The sequence below is a fragment of the Ornithorhynchus anatinus genome, chromosome 1 (genome assembly GCF_004115215.2).
Source record: "Ornithorhynchus anatinus isolate Pmale09 chromosome 1, mOrnAna1.pri.v4, whole genome shotgun sequence".
In the NCBI taxonomy this organism is placed as follows: Eukaryota; Metazoa; Chordata; class Mammalia; order Monotremata; family Ornithorhynchidae; genus Ornithorhynchus; species Ornithorhynchus anatinus.
The window spans coordinates 136,888,711-136,910,075 of record NC_041728.1 but is presented as its reverse complement, the minus strand read 5'-3'; the positions used below and the strand labels follow the sequence as shown (position 1 = coordinate 136,910,075).

At 42.6% G+C, this 21,365-nt stretch overlaps 1 protein-coding gene across 10 annotated transcripts in view; it reads left to right on the top strand.

Annotated features, from left to right (window-relative positions):
- Window positions 1-21,365, top strand: part of TNIK (TRAF2 and NCK interacting kinase) — a 484,943-nt gene that overhangs the window by 260,163 nt on the left and 203,415 nt on the right. For all 10 annotated transcript variants that reach the window (XM_029061407.2, XM_029061401.2, XM_029061394.2 and 7 more), the window contains exon 4: window positions 13,728-13,853. In XM_029061407.2, coding sequence (XP_028917240.1) covers window positions 13,728-13,853 — 126 coding nt within the window. The remainder of the gene's footprint in view (window positions 1-13,727; window positions 13,854-21,365) is intronic.

Genomic DNA, 21,365 nt, shown 5'->3' with positions numbered 1-21,365 from the left:
ACGGCACTTCTGTGCCAACCATAATGATGAGGAAGGAAATCGGGTCCAGGACGTGGTGCAAGTTGTTCCGAGCCAGAAAGGAAGCCTAAGTCAGAGTTCTAATGCGTATTTCCTCAGCTTAGCCATTCTTTGACTCAGACCAGTCAGCCATTTTTTAATGGTATTTGTTAAACATTTAATATGCACCAGGCACCGTTCTAAGCGCTGGGGTAGATACAAGAAAATCGGTTGGACATAGTCCCGGTCCCAAATGGGGCTTACAGTCTTAATCTCCATTTTACAGACAAGGGAACTGAGGCACAGAGAAGTGGCGATTTGCCCAAGGTCACACAGCAAACAAGTGGCTTAGTGGAATTAGGAGCCAGGTCCTCCTGACTCCCGGGCCTGTGCTCTCACCTCTAGGTAATGTGGCTTCTCTCCTTTAATGCTATTAAAGGTGGCTGTTGTGCCATCTTTAATGCTGAACTTCCCGGCTTTCTCCTTTCCCTACAGTGCCCTGATCCAGGCATTTGTGTTCTTCTTCTTTCCTCCTCTTCTTTCTGACTTCAACTTTAATCCTCCGGGGTTATTGGTTGTGTCATTTCCTATCCTTCATCCTCTAAGGGTTTTAAGAGATTTGGAAATTCTTCTTCTCATTTTCACCCTCTATTTCCAAGATCAGATCCCCCTTGTCACTATTTTTCCCAGCAAACAGGAAGCAGAAGAGGAAGCTTCAAAGATGTAGTCTAGAAGTCGTAAAGGCCCTACCTTCTGGAATGGGTAATTATTTTTATCCTTCATAATGTTAGCAGTTTTGAAACAAGAAAAACAAACCAAACAGACAAAACCATCCAAAAGTAGTGCTTTAGAATTCTCATGTTGGCTTAGAGCTGTGGTTTCAGGGAGTGAACAGCATTTGACTGGTAGTGTACTTCCTGGTGTTCGCTTAAAGATGCGGGGCCAAACTAAAAGCCCATTTATGCAGTTTGTGGAAAAGCAGTTTGCTTGTTTGTGCAGCCGTGTAATAGTACATGTAAACCATGTGGTATGCTGGCTAACTTTCAGGTTCCTGCCTGCCGCATGTTTTTGTCGAGAAAAGCTCAGAAGGAAAAGTTGTCATAGGTCAAGCTTTCAGTCTGTCAATCATATTTATTGAGTGCTAACTGTGTGCAGAGCACTGTACTAAGCACTTGGGAGAGTACAATATAACAATAAACAGACACATTCCCTGCCCACCACAAGCTTATAGTCTAGAGGGGGAAACAGATGTAAATATAAATAAATAAATAAATTACTTTCAGGTCAAGGAGAGATCACAAAACTGCCCAGAAGGAAGACATCAAGATTGCTCTGCTGATTTTAATAACATAATATAAGGCTCTTTTCCACCCACATCTTTTCCCAGGGCCAGAAGGGAGGGAGCGAGCCCCCGACACACTCTCCTCCTAGATCTTCCCCTTTGTTCAGACGCTGTCTTGAGAAAGGAGAGGAGATGCCTGCTACTTTCCGAGCCCCTGTGGGTCGGTAGCCAGGGATAGCCTTCCCAGAGCACTGATTTTGGCTGCTTAAATGTATCAATCGCTTCTTTTTATGCCCCCAAAAGGTCACCCCCAAGCTCCCATCACACCTCTCCAGATGGGGACCCCACACTCAGTAATTGAAACTGCAGTTTAATCTAGTCAGCTCCCCAATAGGGATAGAAAATTATCTCATTATATGTGCTAGGCACTAGGACAACCATATTGCTAAATACGGTTTTGTCCCAAGGACTTTTCTTATTTAAATTCACTCTGCGGTTTACTGCTGTTTGTGTGGGAATTGTTTTAATTCACATATCAACTTTTTGTGTTTTTTAATGGCATTTGTTAAGCACTTACTCTGTGCCAGGCACTGAACAGATATAAGTTAATCAGGTTGGTCACAAATCCCTGTCCCACTTGGGGCTCAGTCTTAATCCCCATTTTACAGTTCATTCATTCATTCAATCATATTTATTGAGTGTTTACTGTGTGCAGAGCACAGTTCTAAGTGCTTGGAATGTACAATTGGACAACAGATAGAGACCATCCCTGACCAACAACAGGCTCACAGTCTAAAAGGAGGAGACAGACAGCAAAACAAAGCAAGTAGTCAGACATCAATAGCATCAAAATAAATAGAATCATATAGTTGATAACTAAGGGACAGAAAAGTTAAATGATTTGCTCAAGGTCAGTTGCCCACAGCAGACAAGTGGCAGAGCTGGATTTAGAACCCAGACCCTTCTGACTCCCACGCCTGTGCTCTGTCACTAGGCTACACTGCTTTTCTGTCTCATCTATCTAACTTGCTTAGGTCCTTTAAGGTTTGGAAACTGATATTCGTTTAAGACTGTTTTATCTGCCATCTCTGGTTTATTCCATTCATATTAATTTCTTAAATACTACTATAACTATTAATAATAATGCTAATAATAATAATAGTAGTAGTTGTTAAATGCTTGCTGTGTGCCAAGCACTGAACTAAGAATAGGGGTAGACACAAGATAATCAGTTCAAATATATTCCCTGTCTCTGACCCATATGTTACAGTAGTTAAGTCAGGGAGAGAAACCAGACATTTAATTCCCTTTTTACAGGTGAGGAAGCTGAGGCACAAAATGACTTGCCCAAGGTCATACAACAGGCAAGTGGTGGAGTCGGGAATAGAACCAGGGACTCTTAGCTCCCAGGATCTATCCATTAGATCATGTCATCAAGCATTCTGACATGAAAGCCTCTGTTGTGCTGGGACACTATAGCTGTGGGTTTTCACCGTGGAGGAAATGGAAAAGTTTGGATTAAAAGGTTATTAAATGTCTGGGGTTCAGGGAAGAGAAAGCAAAGATAATATTGATATTTCCTCCTAAGCCAGAATTTAGAAATCTAGCTGTATCAATATTTCCAACTAGGCAATGGCAAATGGGAAAAGAGCCCGTTTTTGAGATAACTGGAGCTGATTTTGTAATAGGTGTCTGAATCACGAACAGTTTGTTGTCTGTGCATTCTTTTCAGGAGCCAGGCATGTTCCTTCTAGTCTAGTGCCCTTGATAACTATAGATTGCCATATTATCTAGTATCCCAAGGCTGTTGGGCACTTGCTCAGTCATTTCCAAGGAGAAGATGGATAGAACAGATTCTCTCTGTATTCATTTTTAGCACAATCATAACCAATGCAATAATTATCGTTATGTTGTAGTGTTTTTTAGGTACTTACTTTGGGTCAAGCACAGTACTAAGCACTGAGATAGATACAAGATAATCAACTATTATGTGAGGCTCACAGTCTTAGTAGGAGGGATACAGGTATTGAATCTCTATTGTAGGGATGAGGGGAAAAGAGGCACAGATAAGTTAAGTGACTTGCCTAAGGTCACACAGCAGAGAGCTGGCGAAGCTGGGTCTAGAAACCAGGACCTCTGCCTCCCAGGCTTGTGCTCTTTCCACTAGGTCACGCTGCTTTACCTTTGGTTAGCATCATCCTGTAATTCACCTGCCTTCTTCCAGGAGCTAGTAGAGCCACCAGGTGAATTTAATACTGAAAGAAAGAGAATAATGCTAAAGAATCAATTGCAATGGAAATTATGAGTTACACTTATAACTAGTAGCACTTATCAGTGTGAAAAAGCCCTGGAATGTCTGAGGTCATGTCCTTGTTTTCGTTTTCTGCCAACCAGCAGTGTTTTCGTGGAGACAAGTGCCATAATAGGGACCCATGAGGCTTTCTAGAAAAGAAAATTTCTTTCCTTCACCCTTAAAGTGGAATGCAGAGACACTTTAAAAATGTGACCTTCATCTCTATCAATGGAGTTCAGCTAAAACTACTAAAATTTGTAAGTCACCCTCACACTTCATTTTTGCTAAGAGTTGTGACTTCTTAATCCCTTCAAGATTGTCCAGATGTAACAAGTAGCCAAACTGACTGATTTGTAGATGTGTCTAGCAAACCTGTTATTCTGTACTCTCCCAAGAGCTTAGTAGAGTATGATCTGCACACAGTATGTGCTTAATAAATATGATCGATAGATTTGTTTCACCTCCTCTTCCTACTCCTAGCCTCTCCATGATGGAATTTCTTGCAGACAAGGAAATGAACAAAAGTAAGGCATCAGGAAGGAGGAGGAAATTGGATTTGCACTGGGATTTCCTCACTTTTTTCACTTATTCGTTCATTGAGTGTTTAGTGTGTGCAGAGCACTGTACTATTCACTTAATTTTTTTTAATACAAGATATGCAGATTGTCCCACGTGAGGCACACAGTTGGGGCACAGAGTCTTAATCCCCATTTTACAGATGAGGTAACTGAGGCCCAGGGAAGTTAGGTGGCTTGCCCAAGGTCTCACAGCAGGCAAATAGTGGAGCTGGGATTAGAACCCATGACTTCTGACTCAACCCATGTCTTCTGACTCCCAAACCTGTGCTCTTCCCACTAAACCGCTCCTCTCTCAGCCCCACAGCACTTATGTACATATCTGTAATGTATTTATTTATATTAATGCCCATTTCCCCCTCTAGACTGTAAGTTCATTGTGGGCAGGGAACATGTCTACTGACTGTGTTATACTGTACTCTCCCAAGTTTAGTACAATGCTCTGCACACAGTAAGTGATCAGTAAATATGATTGATTAAGTGAAGAAAGAAGCCTAGATGAGTGACAGAAAAATAAAGTTGGCAAACTCATTTTCACTGAAACCATTTATAATGAATCCAGTTTTAAAATCCTGCCATAGTTAATATTTTTACATGGATAAGGATAATTTCCCACTCTTGTCATCTGAAATTAGATATAAACAAGTTCCAGTAGCTGCAAAGAGCTTCTTGAGTTCTCTTTCCTTAGTTGTGTATGGTTGTTTGTATATCTGTCTGGTTGCCAGCTAACCAGAAGAGCCATTTAGACTGTGAGCCCGTTGCTGAGCCGGGATTGTCTCTCTCTGTTGCTGAATTGTACATTCCAAGTGCTTAGTACAGTGCTCTGCACAAGTAAATGCTCAATAAATAGGATTGTATGAACCAAAGGCAAAAGGGGCAGCTACCAGTGATCCCCAGAACCCAGGACTGTTACTATCCCCCCCGCGCCTTCAAAGCCTTACTGAAGTTACGTCTCTTCCAGGTGGCCTTCCCTGACTAAGCCTCCCCTTTTGTCATCTTCCACTCCCTTCTGCTCCTTGACTTACTCCCTTTGTTCTTCCCTCTTCCCAGCCCCACAGCACTCATATGCATATCTGTAATTTATTTATATTAACATCTGTCTCCTCCCCTCTAGATTGTAAGCTTCTTGTGGGCAAGGAATGTGTCTGTTTATTGTTGTATTGTACTCTCCCAAGGGCTTAGTACAGAGCTCTGCACACAGGAAGCACGCAATAAATACGATTGATTGAATGAATGTCAGTTTGTAAGTTAATTGTATTTATTGAATGCATCCTGTGTGCAGAGAAGTGTACCATTCACATTTATTGAGTGTTTCCAGTGTGCACAATGTAGTACTAAGCTTTGGGAGAGCACAGTTTAACAACATAAGACACATTCCCTGCCCACAGTGAACTTACAGCCTAGCCATTGAGACAGACTTTACGATGAATAAATTACAGATGTGTACAAAAGTCCTGTAGGGCTGGGAGGAGGGATGAATAAAGGGAGCAAGTCAGGGCAACACAGAAAAAAGTCGAAGAAAAGCAAAAGAGGGTTTAGTCATAGAAGGCCTCTTGGAGGAGATGTGCTTTGGCCATCCGAATAGAATGCATTCCATATTCCCTTCCCATATACCGTCCTCCTTCACCACCCTGCGTGGTGCTTCGTTCATCTGAGAAGCTAAAGTCAGCCCTGCCTTTTTTAGTTTTTTAGGGTATTTTTAAGGTGCTAACTGTGTGTCAGGCACTGTGCTAAGTGCTGTGGTAGATACAGGCTAACCAGGTTGGAAACGGGCCATGTCTCACCTGGGGCCCACAGTCTTAATCCTCATTTTAGAGAGGAGGTAACTGAGGCACAGAGAAGTGCCTTGTCCACCGTCATGTAGCAGACAAGGGCAGCAACAGGATTAGAACCCAGGTTCTTGCCCAATCACATGGGAGAGAATTCTGCCCTCCCTTTCGTGTTGATTACGCACGTGGGCCTGTACTCCTTAAGCACTTTAATTTTCGCCCCATTCTATAGCAATTACGCATATATCCATTTGTAATATAATTTAATGTCATTGTCTCCCTCTAGATTCTAAGCTCCATGTGGGCAAGAATCATGCCCACCTACTCTACTGTATCGTACTCCCTCAAACACTTAAGGACAGTGCTTGGCACAGAGTTAGTGCTAAATAAATGCCACTGGTTGACAGTGGCCCCAGCCTCAGGGGTGTGCAAGCAATTCCAGGGAGAGTCAAAAGGGGCACATTCAGAGAGAGTTTCCTCAACCCTGTTCCTGAATTGTCGAACACGTCTGCAAAGAGCAAAGTAATTGCTGATTTTTCTCAAAATCCCTTGAAACTACATTTCTTCCCAATAGAAACATTCCCAGCCCTGGTTCTGTTATAATGGAGAAGATTGGCAATATATGTCTGCTTCTTAAGAGTTTCTCTTCCTTCCTGTTTAGGAAAAGGAAATGTGGCACCATTTGCTGGGAGGGGGGGTGGGGTGGGGGGAGCAAGAGAAGAAGAGAAAGGAAGGAAGGAAGAAAAAGGAAGGAAGGGAGGGAAAAAGAAAGATAGGAGAGGGAAGAAAGGGGGGAGAGAAAGGGAGAGGTATCAAAGGAAAAATAGCTCCCTAACCAAATCAGCAGGACCAGACATGAATATGAGTTGCAAAGACAGAAAATTGGACACAAGAATAGTAAATACCACTTGTCAGAATCCAGGGCAGAAACATTGGAACATGCTTCCAAAATTATTCCCTTTCCCAGAGCCATTTGTTTGGTTCTGGGAATTTATTTCTACTCTCCGCATTTTGGGGGAAAAAAATCATAGGTTGCCATGAAAAATAAATGATTAAAAAAACTGCCTCTCAGGGAATACTAAATACTCAATTTACCTAACTCTCTTTGGTGCCAATCCATTTCCTTAGAGATGTTAAAACTTTAACTGCCTATTTGAATCTCTTAGCCAACGTGGACCGTTATTCCAACTGAAAGAATTACTCTTGAGGAGAGTTTTTCAAAAGTTCCTCTTTAGCCAACATATCTTCTGGAATTTTTTGTTTGTGAATGGTTTGTGTCAGTGCCTGTTTATTCACTCTGTCCAAGAGTTCATTTTGAAGTTGCAGTTGGTCTTGTTTAAATACACAAGAAAGAGAAAAAACACTAAGTTTAGTAAAGGAATTTGAAACATCTTTCCCTCGGAGCTTACTCCAGCTTTAAAGGCTTGTCTGTTTGAAAAGTCTGCAGCATGAGTGACCTTAATAAATTCACGTGATACTGACTTTCTCAAATGGATTTTTTTTTTAGTGGTATTCGTTAAGCACTTATTGTGTCAAGCACAATCTTAAGCACTGGGTTAGATACAAGTTAATCAGGTCGGACTCAGTCCCTATCCCACATGGGGCTTACAGTCTAAGTAGGAGGGAGAATAGGTATTGAATCCCCAATTTACAGGTGAGGAAACTGAGGCACAGAGAAGTCAGGTGACTTGCCCAAGGTCACACAGCAAGTGTATGGCAGAGTCGGGATTAAAACCCAGGCCCTCTGACCACCAGATCTGTGTTGCGTAGTCACCTAATTTCTTCCTGCTTTTCATACTCCTGAACTTCTAGACTGTAAGCTCCTTGTGGGCTGGGAATGTGTCTGCTTATTGTTATGTCGAACTCTCCCAACCACTCAGTACAGTGCTCTGCACACAGTAAGCGCTCAATAAATGCGACTGTAGTTGTTTGCTGTCAGCTAAGGAGATGAGCTCCATTTATCCAATCAATCAATGGCATTGTTTGAATACTTCCTGAGCACAGAGCACTGTACTAAATGCTTGAGAGTCCAGTACAACAGAGTTGGTAAATATTTTCCCTGCCCACAAGCTTCCTAAGACTCTTTCACCCTGTTCTCCCTTCTTTCTCTCTCTTCAGAGAAAGTCAATGTGATACACTTTGCAGTATTGTGAGCCGTTCTGATCTTAATTTAAATTTCAGGTAAATTTGAACGGAAATTGCTCTTTGAGGGTTTGTGCCCTGCTGATCATAACAGGAAATTGGAGTCCATTCCATTCAGTGAGGTTCAACGAGCAGATGATGATATTGACTACAACTTTTATCCCCACCGTCTCTGTTTGTTCTCTTCTGGATCTTTGGTTCAAATGCTCCTGGGAGAAGCATGGGCCAGGGAGTCAGGAGACCTAGGTTCCAATCCTGACTCTGCCTCTTGCCTGCTGTGTGACCTAGGGCAAGTCAGTGAGGGTGAAACCTCTCACCACTTCATAGATTGTGAACCTTTATGGGAGACAGGGATTGTGCCTGATCTGGTTATCTGGTTTCTACCTGGTGATTAGCTCATAGTTAAGTACTTAAAAAATACGGTGGCTTAGTGGTAAGAGCCTGGGTTTGGGAGTCAGAGGATGTGGGTTCTAGTCCCGGCTCCGCCACTTGTCTGCTGTGTGACTTTGGGCAAGTCACTTAACTTAGCACTGGCTTGGGAGTCAGAGGTCATGGGTTCAAATTCCAGCTCTGCCACTTGTCAGCTGTGTGACTGTGGGCAAGTGTGCCTCAGTTACCTCATCTGTAAAATGGGGATGAAGACTGTGAGCCTCACGTGGGACAACCTGATTATCCTGTAAATCTACCCCAGCGCTTAGAACAGTGCTCTCCACATAGTAAGTGCTTAACAAGTACCGACATTATTATTATTATTCTCTGGGCCTCAGTTACCACATCTATAAAATGGGGATTAAGACTTCAAGCCCCATTTGGGACAACCTGATTACCTTGTATCTACCCCAGTGCTTAGGACAGTGCTTGGCACATAGTAAGCGCTTAACCAATACCATCATCATCAATATTATTATTGTCTGGGCCTCAGTTTCCTCATCTGTAAAATAGAGATTCAATACATGTTCTTCCTCCCTCAGACTGTGAGCCGCTTGGGGGACAGGGATGGTGTACACTCTGTTTATATTCTGTCTACCCAAACATTATAAGTGCCTGGAACAAAGTAAGTGCTTAGCAAATACTGTTGTTCTTATTATTAGTGAGGAAAACAATGAGTTATCACCTTGCTACTCAATTCAACAGGAACCGTCAGCCCTTGATAAATCCAATTTCACGATGATAGCTTTTGTAAACTTTTCAGTTGGTATCAATTTGGTAACATTGTTTTGTTTAGCTGTGCTCAATTTTCCTCATAAAAAGGGACCAGTTCCCACATCCCAGTTAAGTAAGATTTCACCACAGGAACATTTTTGCTCACCACCACCATTACTTTGACTACTGCCGTCCTCCTCTTCATTATCGTTACTGTTACACATTATTACATCAGCCTAGCAGCTAGCCCTTTACCCACGGTGAGTCACAATTTATGCTGGATGCATAGAAAAGCAAAGTGAAAATGCTTTCATTACTTTAATACTCTTGTGGGGAAAGAGGACTGATGAAACATTTGTGGACTAATAAATTTGGGCCCTTTCTTATAAGAGTGCATATTATTTATATCACAAAATCATAATCTAGGAGTGAAAGGGAATGGGTGCCCATTTCCATTTAGATCTAAAATTATATCTATCAGGCATAGATATATGATTCGAGGAGCAGTGTGATCTAGTGGATAGAGCCCAGGCCTGGGAGTCAGAAGGACCTGGGTTCTAGTCCTGGCTCTGCCACTCATCTGTTGTGACCTTGGGCAAGTTACTTAACTTCTCTGGACCTCAGATACCTCATCTGTAAATGGGGATTAAGAGTGTGAGTCCCATGTGGGACATGGACTATGTCCAATCTGATAAGCTTGTATGTATCCCAGTGCTTAGTTCAGTTCCTGGCAAAGTAAGCATTTAACAAACACCCCAAAAAATAAGTAAATGGACACAGATGTAGCTGTAGCTAGATAGATTCCATAGTTTTCCTTCATGTCCACAAAATTATAATAATGATGATAATTATGGTATTTGCTAAGTGCTTAGTATATGCCAAGCATTGTCCTAAACACCGAGGTAAAAACACGTTATTCAGGTTGGACAAAATCCCTGTCCCACATGGGGCTCACACTCTTAATCCCCATTTTGGAGATAAATAAAATAAATAAATGTTGGTATTTGTTAAGCGCTTACTATGTGCAGAGCACTGTTCTAAGCGCTGGGGTAGATACAGGGTAATCAGCTTGTCCCACGTGAGGCTCACAGTCTTAATCCCCATTTTACAGATGAGGTGACTGAGGCACAGAGAAGTTAAGTGACTTGCCCACAGTCACACAGCTGACAAGTGGCAGAGCCAGGATTCGAACCCATGACCTATGACTCCCAAGCCCGTGCTCTTTCCACTGAGCCATGCTGCTTCTCTATGTTGGTATTTGTTAAGCACTTACTATGTGCAGAACACTGTTCTAAGCACTGGGGTAGATACAGGGTAATCAGGTTGTCCCACGTGAGGCTCACAGTCTTAATCCCCATTTTACAGATGAGGTAACTGAAGCTCAGAGAAGTGAATTGTCTTGCCCAAGGTCACACATATGGCCGAGCAGGGATTAGAACCCAGGTCCTTCTGACTTCCCCAGGCCCATGCTCTACCACACTGATTATGGCTGTGAAATAAACCTATTAGTCATATGTGGCTAAAAAGATCATTGTGAAACCACAGTCATGTCGCACACAACAAATGTTCTTTGTTGTGTTGTTCTGTGTTTGTCACCCCAATGGTATTTGGTGCGTCTCATGATTTTCTGTTGCTGTGTTGGTGCAGAAGGAAGAAGTAAATGTTTCTTCCCATCCTCCCCACAGCTGCTGCACTGTTGAATTCACCTACCCAGTGTGACTTTGCAGATAAACTACGCTGGGAGTCAGTTGTATTTATTGAGCGCCTTCTGTGTGCAGAGCACTGTATTAAGCACTTGGGAGAGTGCAGTGCCACAATATAACAAACACATTCCCTGCTCACAACGAGCTCACAGTGTAGAGGGGGAGACATTCATATAAATAAGTAAATTACAGACATGTACATAAATGCTGAGGGGCTTAGAGGGGGAATGAATAAAGGGAGCAACTCCGGTTGACGGGGGGAGTGGGAGAAGAAGAAGGGAGGGCATAGTGAGGGAAGTGTTCAACCGGCTCCTTGATTGGGTTGGGGGTACAAGTCCCCCACTTCTCTGCAGGCAGAACATTTGCAGAACTGTGTTTTCCATGTATAGATTAAATTACAACGAGAAAAGATAAATAAGAGTTTACTTAATCTGGAACTGGGTAGGGCAGTTGTTCCATGTTCCAGATCATCACAGGAGCCGAATGTTTCCAGGACAGTGACATACTGGGGTGGATGGGTCATTGATCTCACACAGCACAGCTTTTTTTTTTTAGGTTTTTTTAAATCACCTGATCCTCCTTGTATTCCAGGATCCCGCAAAATTCATGCGATTTTTTTCCCACTGATCATTAGCTCCGTGTGGGCAAGGAACATGTCTACCAACTCTGTTATATTGTAATCTCCCAAGTGCTTAAAACAATGCCCTGCACACAGAAAGTTCTTAGTAAATATTATGGATTGATTCGTATCCTTCGTCTCCTCCCCTCTCAGAATTAGTTTGTCTCCTATCTTGTGCCTCCCTGTTATTCCTCAGTCTTTAAACCTCAGAATGATTACTAAGCCAGACTTGCCTGCAGTGTCGATTATTAGATCTCCTAGGCTTCAATTCTCCTTAAGTCACCAAAGAATTTTGTATCATTTACGAATGTCAACACTTCGCCATTGCCTTCATTCTCTAGATCACTAATAGACAGTTGTTAAATGATACGAGCGCTTCCCTCAAGTTTCGAACCACTCACTAGTAACTCCTTTAATTGACCAACATCAGGTATCTTGGAAACGGAATTTTCCCACTATCCTCAACAATCCATCATGGTTGTGCAATGCAGGGGCAAAAGAAATGATTGACATTTAATTAGCCTACAAACCAGTCATCACCAAAGCACAGTGGTAGATGTATCACATCATTACTCTATTTTCTGAGCTAGAGGGATCAAAATAACTCATGTGAGGAAACGCAGAAATAAAAGGGGAAAAACCATGTTTTGTTTTGCTTCACTCTTCTGAAATTGCAAGTGTTTGCACCAGACGAGCAGCACTTTTGCTCCACCACACTCGTCATGTTCTTAGTGTTGGCTAAAGACCCAAGATTTCAGTCTGAGTGGCTGATGTGCTGCTTTCCCAATGGGTAGGAAGCTACAGCATCTGTAACCTAACTTAAATATGTACAGTGAACTACTTTTTTTGAACAAATGATCCCAAGATGCTTTGTTTAATTTCAGTTTTCTGACTCCCTAAACTTGAGAGAAGTCATGGCCTAGTGGGGAAAAAAAACATGGCTTGGGAGTCATAAAACCTGGGCTGTAATCCTGGCTCTGCCACTTTTTTTTAATAGTATTTGTTAAGCGCTTACTATATGCCAGGCTCTGTACTAAGCGCTGGGGTAAATACAAGCTAATCAGGTTGGGCACAGTCCCTGGTCCCACATGGGGCTCACATTCTTAAACCTTAATCCCCATTTTACAGATGAGGTAACTGAGGTACAGAGAAGTGAAGTGAATTGTCCAAGTTTACACAGCAGATAAGTGGCGGGGCTGGGATTAGAACCCAGGTCTTTCTAACTTCCAAGCCCGTGGTCTTTCCACTAGGCCATGCTGCTTCCTTCCTTCTGTGAGACTTTGGTCAAGTGACAACTTCACTCGTCCTCAACTTTCTCATCTGTAAAATGGGGTTCAAATACTTGTTTTCCCTCCCCCTTAGGCTGTGTTGGGTAGGGACTGTGTCCTTGGTACATATATTCCATTTACCCCAGTGCTTCATAAAATGATTGGAACAGAGTAATCAGTTAACAAATAATAATAATAACAAATAACATTATCGTTAGTGTACATACTAACTACATACATTGAGAAGCAGCGTGGCTCAGCGGAAAGAGCTTGGGCTTGGGAGTCAGAAGTCATGGGTTCTAATCCCAGCTCCGCTGCTTGCCAGCTGTGTGACTTTGGGCAAGTCACTTCTCTGTGCCTCAGTTCCCTCATCTGTAAAATGGGGATTAAAACTGTGAGCCCCACGTGGGACAACCTGATCACCTTGTATCCCCCCAGCGCTTAGAACAGTGCTTTGCACATAGTAAGCGCTTAACAAATACTAACATTATTATTACTCTCACAGTGGCTTACCATGCACAGAATCAGAAACCTCAGCTTCTTCATTTGAGGACCCACTGACCAAGAAATAGCAATCGATCTATCAATCGATCATGTTTATTGAGCACCTGCTTTCTGCAGATCACTGTACTAAGCACTTGGGCGAGTACAATATAACAGACTTGGTAGACACATTCCAAGCTTACACTCTAGATAGCATTATGGCTGCGCTCCCATGTTCAGAGTTCAAATGGAAAAAGCAGAAGCAGTAGTAAGCTGTTGCTTACCTTTCACATGTTTCCCTTTACAGCATTTAGTAATATTCCAATCAATGATCGGGCAGAAGAAAATGAAATGAGAAAGGGATGAACATGATTTAATAATGAGATAAAATGTAAACCCAGTAAAAGAGGAATGCGAGTGGTTTTTAATGACGTGCTTTATTTTCTTATACAGGATGAAGAGGAAGAAATCAAGCAAGAAATTAACATGTTGAAGAAATATTCTCATCACCGAAATATAGCTACATACTATGGAGCGTTCATTAAAAAGAATCCACCAGGAATGGATGATCAGCTCTGGGTATGTAGCATTTTCAAAACTGAACTCCTCTCTTTCATGCAAAAAGCATGTGGACTTGGTTAGTTCCTTTTAACATGCTACACTTCAAAATGAGCTTGTTAAATTGAATTTTGAGTCTATTTCTGATTCTACCAATGAATCACTTTGTACTGTGAACATGTAACTTCTCTTTACTGGGCCTCAATTCTTTCCACTGTTATAGTTATGAAAAGAATTTTGTCCCCCTCTGTACATCAAAGGAATGGTGAATGGAATAATTGGGGGTGGACTAAGGAATGATTAGATAAGGTCTGGAGCATTTTTTACATTCCTACTCCTTCCCATTACCCCTCAGATGATGTACACACTGAAGGTTTTAGAGAGAGGCGCGTTTCTGTCTTACATAGAATAAGAACTTACTGTTCCACATATGGCAGAAGATACGTCCCCTACACTGATGATGGACTAAAATGCAATTTGAAGTCCTACTTTAGGAAGCAGCATGGAGTAATGGAAAGAGCACAGGACTGGGAGACAGGAGACCTGGGTTCTCATTCTGGCTCCACCGCTTGTCTGTTGTGTGACCTTGGGCAGGTCACTTCTCTGGGCCTCAGTGACCTCATCTGTAAAATGGGGAGTAAGAGTGTGATTCCCCATGTGGGTCAGGGACCATGTCCAACTTGTTTAACTTTTATCTACTCCAGCGCTTAGAACAGTGCTTGGCACATAGTAAGGTCTTAACAAGTACCATAATTATTATTATTGTTAGTAGTAGTATTCCCCTCTCAGGGTGGCACCTGGAGAGTTTCAAGTACTCTACCAGTCTTGGCTATGAGAAGGAAAGTCAAGCAGAATCATACCCATTTCCTTCCTAGCTTGGGCAGTGGCTAGCCAGTGGCAGGCCATCTGCTACAAGTCAAAACTCCCCCGTGCTGTGCAGAAGCGGCACAGTAATGAGTCAAGGGCGGAGATTCAAGTTGACTGCACGGAAGGAGGCAATGGTCAACCACTTTGGGATTTTGACCAAGAAAAGTCTATGGATCCACTACCAAAACGATCGCAGATGGAGAGCGGGGCGTTCTGGGAGAGATGTTGTCCATGGCGTCACTATGGGTCAGAAATGACTCGATGGCACAAGACAAGATAAGCAGTAGTATTATCCCAGTTCTGCTGCTTGCCTGCTGTTTGATTTTGGGCAAATCACTTCACTTCTCTGGGCCTCAGTCTCCTCACATCTCTAAAATGAGAACTGAATACCTGTTCTCCCTGCCCCTAGGAGTCCCATGAAGGACAGGGACTACACTTGACCCATTGTCTGCAATTAGCAAATATTAATATTAGGTTGCACGATGATGGTGGCATCAAACCCTATAGAGGTTTTGCTGTCCGAGAGGCAGGCTGTTCTCCTAAAACTTGGTCCATCAGCACTGCCCATCTTTCTCTGTTCTCCGTGACAGCATCCTCTCCAGCCACCTCAAAGAGGTTCAGTGGGGAGGAGTCAAATTGTTGTGTGGATGAGCAGCTGCTGCCAAGCACACGCTTTTCTGCCTGCCTTTCCTGTGGATTCACGATTGTTCACTGGGATCCAAATGGGAAAATTGGGCCTATTGTTATTGTTAAAATTATTATTAACATCGTAGTCATAATAAAAAGTCACACTCCAAATTAATTGCCTAGAAGCTTATTTTGGCTCTTCCCTCTAAGATGAATTGTGGGGAGAAAGTCAATGTCAGTATGTTTTCAGGCTGCCCCCCTACTGGCCTGATGATACAGGCCTGATGAAACAGTGTGGCCTAGTGGATGGAGTATGGACCTGGGTTCTAATCTCTGCCACTTGTCTGCTGGGTGACCTTGGGCAAGTCACTTCCCTTCTCTAGGCCTCAGTTATCTCATCTGTAAAATGGGGATTAAGACCGTGAGGCCCATGTGGGATAGGGACTGTGTCCAATTGTATCTACCCCGGTGCTCAGTACAGGACCTGGCACATAATAAGTGCTTAACAAATACCACTGTTATTATTATTATTACTACTCTAGACTAGTAATCTCAGAACTGGAACACATTCCGTCCCAGGTAGGCTATAACTAGTTGAAACATCCTGGGTCTTCTAGACACTTCACCCATTACCACTAGGCCTCCAATTACGCCAGCACCCCAGGCCCTGCCCTCTGGGATTGAAGCCACAACAGGGAGACCTATGTATGTTTGCTTGATGCAGGGCTTCAGAATCTTTTTTACCCAGCAGAATTTCATCCCCAAGGGGCTCCAGAGTTGGACATGGTGGGTGATAAACGGTCCATTAACGCCTTTCAGTGAGAAGCGTCGGCGGTATCCTACTGGAAAGAGCTTGGGCCTTGGAGTCAGAGGACCTGCGTTCTAATGCCGCCTCACCGCTTGTCTCATGTGTGACCTGGGGCAAGTCTATGCACTTAGTAAGTGCTCAATAAATGCCATTGATTGATTGATTAAGTCACTTAGTTTCTCTGTGCCTCAGTTACCTCGTCTATAAAATGGGGATTAAGACTGTGATTCCCATGTGGCACATGGACTGTGCCCAAGCTGATTAACTTATATTAGTTTTAATAGTAATAATGATGATGGCATTTATTAAGTGCTATGTGCAAAGCACTGTTCTAAGCATTGGGGGGGATACAAGGTGATCAGATTGTCCCATGTGGGGCCCACAGTCTTAATCCCCATTTTAATAATAATAATGTTGGTATTTGTTAAGTGCTTACTCTGTGCCGAGCACTGTTCTAAGCTCTGGGGTAGATACAGGGTAATCAGGTTGTCCCACGTGAGGCTCACAGTTAATCCCCATTTTACAGATGAGGTAAATGAGGCCCAGAGAAGTTAAGTGACTTGCCCAAAGTCACACAGCTGAGCAGAGGCAGAGCCGGGATTGGAACCCATGACCTCTGACTCCCAAGCCCATGCTCTTTCCACTGAGCCACACTACTTCCCTATAACTTTTACAGTATGGTGCCTGGCCCATAGTAAGTGCTTAATGAATGCCATTTTTTTTTTTTTAGTTGGCAACCAGTGCTCCCTTTATCTCCCTTAGTTCCCCAATTTCTAACTCTCTGTCAGCATAAGCTATCCTTCCAGAGCTGCCTGAGTCCCAGTGGAATTGGTAAAAGGGGAAAGGGGGAGTTGAGAAGGAAGGCTCATAAAGATCATGTCCTCATTCCTGTCCCCTCTGGCAGAATCACAGAGGGGCCACCAGTAGTAAATTTAGAGCGATATCCATTAGCTGCAGTATTTCCCTGAAAATGACCGTCAACCTCTTCTTCCACTTAGAAAAGACAAAAGAATCAGTTTTTCTGTTCAGTTACTTTGTCAGTCGTGTGAGTGTGCAGAAGGATATTTTGTGGTTCCCCCCAGCAGTTGTTCAGAGGCTGCTTTGTGCTTACGTTGAACATATAGTAACTATTAAAAGCATTTTGGAGGTGAGAAAGACCCATTACTTATCTCTAAGGGCTTTTCCCTGAAAGCACATCAGGTCACAAAGCCTGTTGGGAGTTTAGGAGAGGTAACAGGCCTGTCAATCAGTCCATCAATGGACTTGATTCATTCAATTATATTTACTGAGTGCTTACTGTGTGCAGAACACTGTACTAAGCACTTGGAAAGTACAATTCAGCAACAAATAGACACTATCCGTACCCAACAACAGGCTCACAGTCTAGTGTAAGCGCTCAATACAGTGCTCTGAACACAGTAAGCAATCAATAAATACAATTGAATGAATAGCGTACTATGTACTGAGTGCCTGGGGAGAGTACAGTACAACAGAATTAACAGACACATTCCCTGCCCCGAGAAATCAAAAGGAAAATAGAAATACCTAATGGGGAAAATGGTTTTCAGTGCTCCTCTTGAGCCAGGATTTATAGAATTTGTGATGTTAAAATTCGAGTTGAATTAGAGCAGTCTTTATGGCAAAAGATTTCTCTTTGGTTTTTTTGTTTCTGTTTAACCAGTTCTGAATGAGTAAACTCCCTATACAAAGGAGACTGTAAGCTCCTTGTGACCAGGAATTGTATCTGCCAACTTTGTTGTGTTATACTCTCCCACGCCCTTAGTACAGTGTTCTGCACTCAGTAAGCACCCCACAAATACCATTGATTGATTGAAATGGGATCAATTCAAGGAATGAAATAGCAGAAATATACTTATTTCATTGAAATGGCCTTGAGCTTATAGTTTTAGCTGGCATAGGCACATTAATCCTCACCTCCTCTTTTTGTTAATAAAAGACCTTCCGTTACAGTGGGAGATGTATAAAATGATTTGTGAGAAGCAGCATGGCTTCGTGGATAGAGCATGGGCCTGGGAGTCAGAAGGACTTGGGTTCTAATGCAGACTCTGCCACTTGTCTGCTGTATGACTTGGGCAAGGTACTTCATGTCTCTGGTCCTCAGTTGCCTCATCTGTAAAATGGGGATTAAGACTGTGAGTCCTATGGGGGACAGTGACTGTACCCAACCTGATTACCTTGTATCTACCCCAGTGCTTAGAACAGTGCTTGGCACATAAGTGCTTAATAAGTACTATTATTGTGATGATGATGATGATGACAATTTGAGAGAGGCAGACCTAATCAAGGTAACCCTGAGATCACAACTGGACTCGCTCATTCTCTTTGCACGACTCTGAGTCACGCACCTAAAGCTTGTCCTGTTGTTTTTCCAGGCCCTCCCAAAAGTCAGGCCAGGCAGCTGGGCTGGCCAGATACCACTTCTCAGGCTATCGACAAATGCAGTCAGCTTGTTGAGGATGGAGGGCTGCATGGTAGAAAATCCCCACAGTGCTTTTCAGCAACTAAAAGGGTGAACTAAAAGGAACTAAAATAATAATAATAATTATTATTATGGTACTTGTTATTATGGTACTGGTTATGGTAGAGAAGCAGCGTGGCTCAGTGGAAAGAGCCCGGGCTTGGGAGTCAGAGTTCATGGGTTTGAATCCCGGCTCTGCCACTTGTCAGCTCTGTGACTGTGGGCAAGTCACTTCACTTCTCTGTGCCTTAGTTCCCTCATCTGTAAAATGGGGTTTAACTGTGAGCCTCATATGGGACAACCTGATTACCCTGTATCTACCCCAGCGCTTAGAACAGTGCTCTGCACATAATAAGCGCTTAACAAATAACATTATTATTATTACTTCTTACTATGTGCCAAGCACTATTCTAAGCACCGGGGGATGTAGGTTGGAAATAGTTCCTGACTCACATGGGACTCACACTTTTAATCCCCATTTGACAGATGAGATAACTGAGGTCCAGAGAAGTGAAGTGACTTGCCCAAGGCCACACAGCAGACCTGTGGCAGAGCCAGGATTAGATCCCAAGTCCTTCCGACTTCCAGACTCGTGCCCTATCCACTATGACACACAGCTTCAATAGTGAGAACAAGGGTATTGATTGATCATTTTTGTGTTAAAAGTAATTAAGCTTTTCCCAGGAAACTCCTTTGAAGGTGGAGACTGAAGATTGCATATGTCCCTCACCAAACCTGTGTTGTTTCAAGTGTCTGATTGAATTTTATAACCTGGGAGAATTCTCTCAGTCTTGCTGTGCAGATAAACACTTGTTTAGCTCAGGTTCTTTGTCCAAGTAAAACTACTACTGATAATGGCCAAGTGATTCGCTTTTATTAGCTGCTGAGGGCCCTATACAGAAATAAAAAAAAAAATGAAAAAAGGAGCTTTTTCAACAAAGATTAACATCTCTCGGAAGTAAGGCAAGCTTCTGACATAGGACATTTGCCCTCATGTTTCCCCTGCATTTTGAGATGAAGAGGTTTTCAGATTCACAGCTCTGTGTAAAAATGGTGAGGCTAAGAATCACGGTCTATTAAACTGACTAATTTCCCTGAAATTAAGAAGCTACACAAAGCACATCCTAGTCTCTTAATGACATTAGAGCTATTGCAAGGCTAGCCTATTTGTAAAAAGGACATAAAATCCTGATTATCTCCTGGGAACTAAGGAGGCCAAGTAAAAGAAAATACTACTAAGGTGCTAATTGAAATAGCAAGTGCATTATTTTAAACCTTACTGAATTGTAAAATAAACAATGCTTTTTCCTATCTCTGTGGTAAGCACTGTGGCATATGATGTTAGTCACATAAGGAAGTCAGAGATGCCTCACAATAGTAACTAAAATTTCCGGTCATTGTTACCCATTATTTCTCTCGCTAAAATAAATTCCTAGGGCCTAGATTCATGCATTTATTCAATTATATTTATTGAGCGCTTACTGTGTGCAGAGCACTGTACTAAGCACTTGGGAGATTAAAATACAACAATAAACGAACACAATCCCTGCGCACAACAAGCTAGATGAAAAAAGATTTTCTGCAGTGTTGTTTTATTCCTATTCCTATGCCTTCTTCATCAAAACAGTCCAGCCAAAAATGGCTTATATCTATATTATTTTTTTTGGTTAATGGTAGAGAAGCAGCATGGCTCAGTGCAAAGAGCCCGGGCTTGGGAGTCAGAGGTTGTGGGTTCTAATCCCAGCTCCATCACATGTCAGCTGTGTGACTTTGGGCAAGTCACTTAACTTCTCTGGACCTTGGTTACCTCGTCTGTAAAATGGGAATTTTAAGACTGGACCCCAAGTGGGGCAACATGAAGACCTTGTATTCATTCATTCTCTGTGCCTCAGTTACCTCATCTGTAAGACTGTGAGCCTCACGTGGGACAACCTGATTACCCTGTATCTACCCAAGCTCTGAGAACAGTGCTCTGCATATAGTAAGCGCTTAACAAATGCCAACATTATTATTATTATTATTTTTATTGAGCACTTACTATGTGCAGACCACTGTACTAAGCGCTTGGAATGTACAGTTTGGCAACAGATAGAGACAGTCCCTGCCCAATGACGGGCTCACAATCTAACCAGGGGAGGCAGACAGCAAAGCAAAACAGAACAAAACAAAAACAAGATATCATCAAGATAAATAGAATCAAGGGGATGTACACCTCGTTAACAAAATAAATAAGGTAATAAATAATATGTACAAATGAGCACAGTGCTGAGGGGAAGGGAAGGGAGAGCAAAGGGAAAGGGGGTGGTCAGTCTGGGAAGGCCTCTTGGAGGAGGTGAGCTCCAATGCTTAGAACAGTGCTTGGCACATAGTAAGCACTTTACAAATACCAATATTATTATTATTATTACTAAGTACTTACTATATGGCAGGCATCATATTAAGTGCCTGTACTAACACATATAGCTTCAGGAGATAAAAGATGAGAAAGGAAGGCAGTCTTGCTAAAACATTAAAACTGTCACCTCTTCTAGCAAATAGTCTTGAAGGGTCAATTGAAATCTGTTTATCATCTTAGCACTGCCTGTATCTCAGAAATGGGGTGCTTCTTTTTGTGGAACATTTTAATCACTTCTTAATCTAAAATCAATTGTTCTATCACTCTCAGAAACAAATAACTGCACTTCTGCCAAATTAGGGGAACAGATTTCCTGCTCAGAAGAGCAAATCCCTCCCACAGGCTCCAGATGTTAAC